Source organism: Belonocnema kinseyi, chromosome 1 (genome assembly GCF_010883055.1).
Source record: "Belonocnema kinseyi isolate 2016_QV_RU_SX_M_011 chromosome 1, B_treatae_v1, whole genome shotgun sequence".
NCBI classification, from domain to species: domain Eukaryota; kingdom Metazoa; phylum Arthropoda; class Insecta; order Hymenoptera; family Cynipidae; genus Belonocnema; species Belonocnema kinseyi.
In genome coordinates, this window is record NC_046657.1 from 138,478,395 (window position 1) to 138,481,182 (window position 2,788).

The 2,788-nt window shown below is 37.4% G+C and overlaps 1 protein-coding gene across 1 annotated transcript in view; it reads left to right on the forward strand.

The window, feature by feature from the left end:
• The window catches only part of LOC117169730, a 22,740-nt gene that overhangs the window by 18,078 nt on the left and 1,874 nt on the right, over positions 1–2,788 (forward strand). The window contains exons 3-4 of the mRNA XM_033356236.1: positions 19–399; positions 834–993. Coding sequence (XP_033212127.1) covers positions 19–399; positions 834–993 — 541 coding nt within the window. The remainder of the gene's footprint in view (positions 1–18; positions 400–833; positions 994–2,788) is intronic.

Genomic DNA, 2,788 nt, shown 5'->3' on the forward strand with positions numbered 1-2,788 from the left:
TATTTTCACTCATTCAAGTCCTGTTTGGAAGATTTACAGCTCAGAGAATCTCTGAGTCGAAATATAGGTCAAAAGAATGGCTCAATGTGTCTATGGGGGAGTTGAGAAATAAATGTTCTAGCAAGGGAAATGGTCTGTACGATTTTCCAGTAATTGTAGCTCCGTATCGAGACCGTCTAGAAGAAATGTTTCACATGAATATGGAAACAACACAATTTCAGAAAATTGACGTCAATTCAATGGATTGTTCTCGTCTGCCTGATGATTTAGCCGTCAAATTGGAAGCAGTAATCGATGCATTGCAAAATTGTTTTGATGAAGAAGACCGTTTGGATCAATTCGGAAAAGAGAAAGCTATGGAAATTGTTTTAAACGAAATATGCTTAAGAATAAAACAATGTAAGTATTTACAAAACTTCACGCAAAACAAATATTGCAAAATTTCATCATAAAATACCAAAGTCGTACATCAATGCCTTTGCAGTAAGTCTAAAAGATATTTGTTGTCATAAAATTGGCTAAAAATGCTGCAAAGAGTTGAAAATTACGTCAAAAATCACGAATTCTTATTTTCCTGTAATAATTTGTCTGCTTCATTTTCACACACATTTTAGTATAACTGGTTTTTCGACGAATTTTGTTTAAATAGTCGATTTCAAAGTTATCGGTATTACTGCTCTCGAAATACTACCCGATATGAATAACGTTGTTTGTGAAGAAAGATTCTTTTTTAGCCTTATTATTCTTATATTTATGGATTCTGAAATCAAAGGCTTATTCGGCTTAATGTTAACCCAAATTTTTTCTGATATTTTGAACGTAAAATATTTCAGTTGCTGTTTACCGCACTCAAGATTCGGCATGCCAGTCTATAGTTAAAGATTTTGCAGATACATGTGATCTAACTACCCCTGCTGCATGGTACAGTTATGAACGCCAGTCGATATATTACATGCTGCTAATGTTTACCGTTCCTGAAACAGATAGTTGCACGTAAGTAACGATCTAATTACACCATATGCAGCTACTTTTCTTTCAATTTAATTTAATTAAATAATTTTGTTAAATATTTGGATGCTAACACAGTAAAACCCAAGTGTGAATATAACATCAATTTCAGGGTAATATATACCTGGAATAACGATTAGTTTTGGTAGTGTGAATGGTACCACTTCACAAGGTATCGTTTCTCTCGGACTTGGGGTACGAAACGTCACCCACTGTCAATAATTATCACAGTTTTGCAGCAAAAACAATCGACGAGTTTCGTACCCGAACAAATTCTTTGGAACATTCTCAAATTCTACAAATTCTTTGGTAAACTGTAACAAAGAAGGATGTACGAAAGTAAGATGGTGGATAGCTAGAGGAATGTAAGATCGCGTAAAAGTGCAGGAAAGTAATATGGTGTATAAGTATATGGAAAAAATATATCTGGTAAGTGGAGGAAAGGAAGATAGAGAATAGTTGAAAGAAAACAAGCTCTAACGTCTAGTGGGTTCGACGCATTCAGGCGACGTCGCTGTTGCTCCGGAGTTAGCATCGGGCTTCTCTCTGACTAGAGTTCAGAGCCGTTCAACCTGTAGTCAGAAGGATGGCTTGATAAATCAAGTTAAGCATTACTTTTTGAGTCGTTGAAATCAAGGGTAACGGAATTCCCTTAACTCTTCAAAAGGAGGCCTGAAGGGCCTGGAGAAACGGATAATTCGACTCGGTTAAGATAAGTCTGTCTCTCTTTTCTCTCGTACAGCGTGCCGGCAGGTGCTACTAAGTTCCGGCGAAAGGGACTGGATTACGGTAGGTTAGGTCACCTCCTGGTGACGGTTTTTGGTGGTAGACGCCACCTCGTGGTAGCGTTGGTCGTCACCTCCTACTGACGGCGGTAATATTCGCTTCTAATGATATTTTTATCAACCAAAGATTTGACGCAAGCCTACCCTCGGTGTAAAGCCCAAACTGTTGCAACCAATATTCAAAGGGACTGCCTGATAAAGCGCCTGGAGAAGGAGCTAATCCGTTCCTTAAACAGAACGCCGAGCTAAAACTCTTTCTACATTTGAAATTTTCAGGCTTGAAAAGAGCTGAGGTTCGATCCGATCGATGATATTCTTTAAAAAACAGATTGTCATTGATGATTGATCAAGGAAAACTGCCAAAAAATCCTATTGCCCTTTTTTTGTTCCTTGACTTACGCTGAGCTAAGGAGTTTGAAAAGCTTCGAAAGGATTGCCCTTCAAGCTTTTTCCCACTTCGTGAAAATGATGGGGCGCGCGTTCCAATCATATAATTTCTTGTTGTCGCGCCATGCCTGTCATCTGCTTCGCTTTATCTGTTGCTCTCCCAGTGTTACATTTTTTTTTTTAATAACTTCAAACACGTTGATTTTTTAAGCAAACATAATTAATATTAATAATTACAGTACAATTAAATAAGCGAGAGAGCATTGTAATATAACATCGTTAAATACATATATGGGGTAAAATTTGCTAATCGTCGCCGCTTCAAATTTCGTATAACAATTATAACGAGAGTTTTCAAGATACAAAGGCCCGAGTTTTCGATGACTCACGCCGACCTGTAACTCATAGAAAAAAGATTAATTTTTTATCTGGAAAAATGTCCCAATACAAAAATGGGATGGAAAGTATTAGATGAGTTGTAAAAGATCATGAGAAAAAGGTTGTTCTCCGTCAACTACAGTCTGTCAAGTTAAAGCGTGGGTGGCTTTACTCGCAGTCGGTAAGGTGTATCGACATGATTTTGGTGTCAAAATATTAAGAAGAGCTCC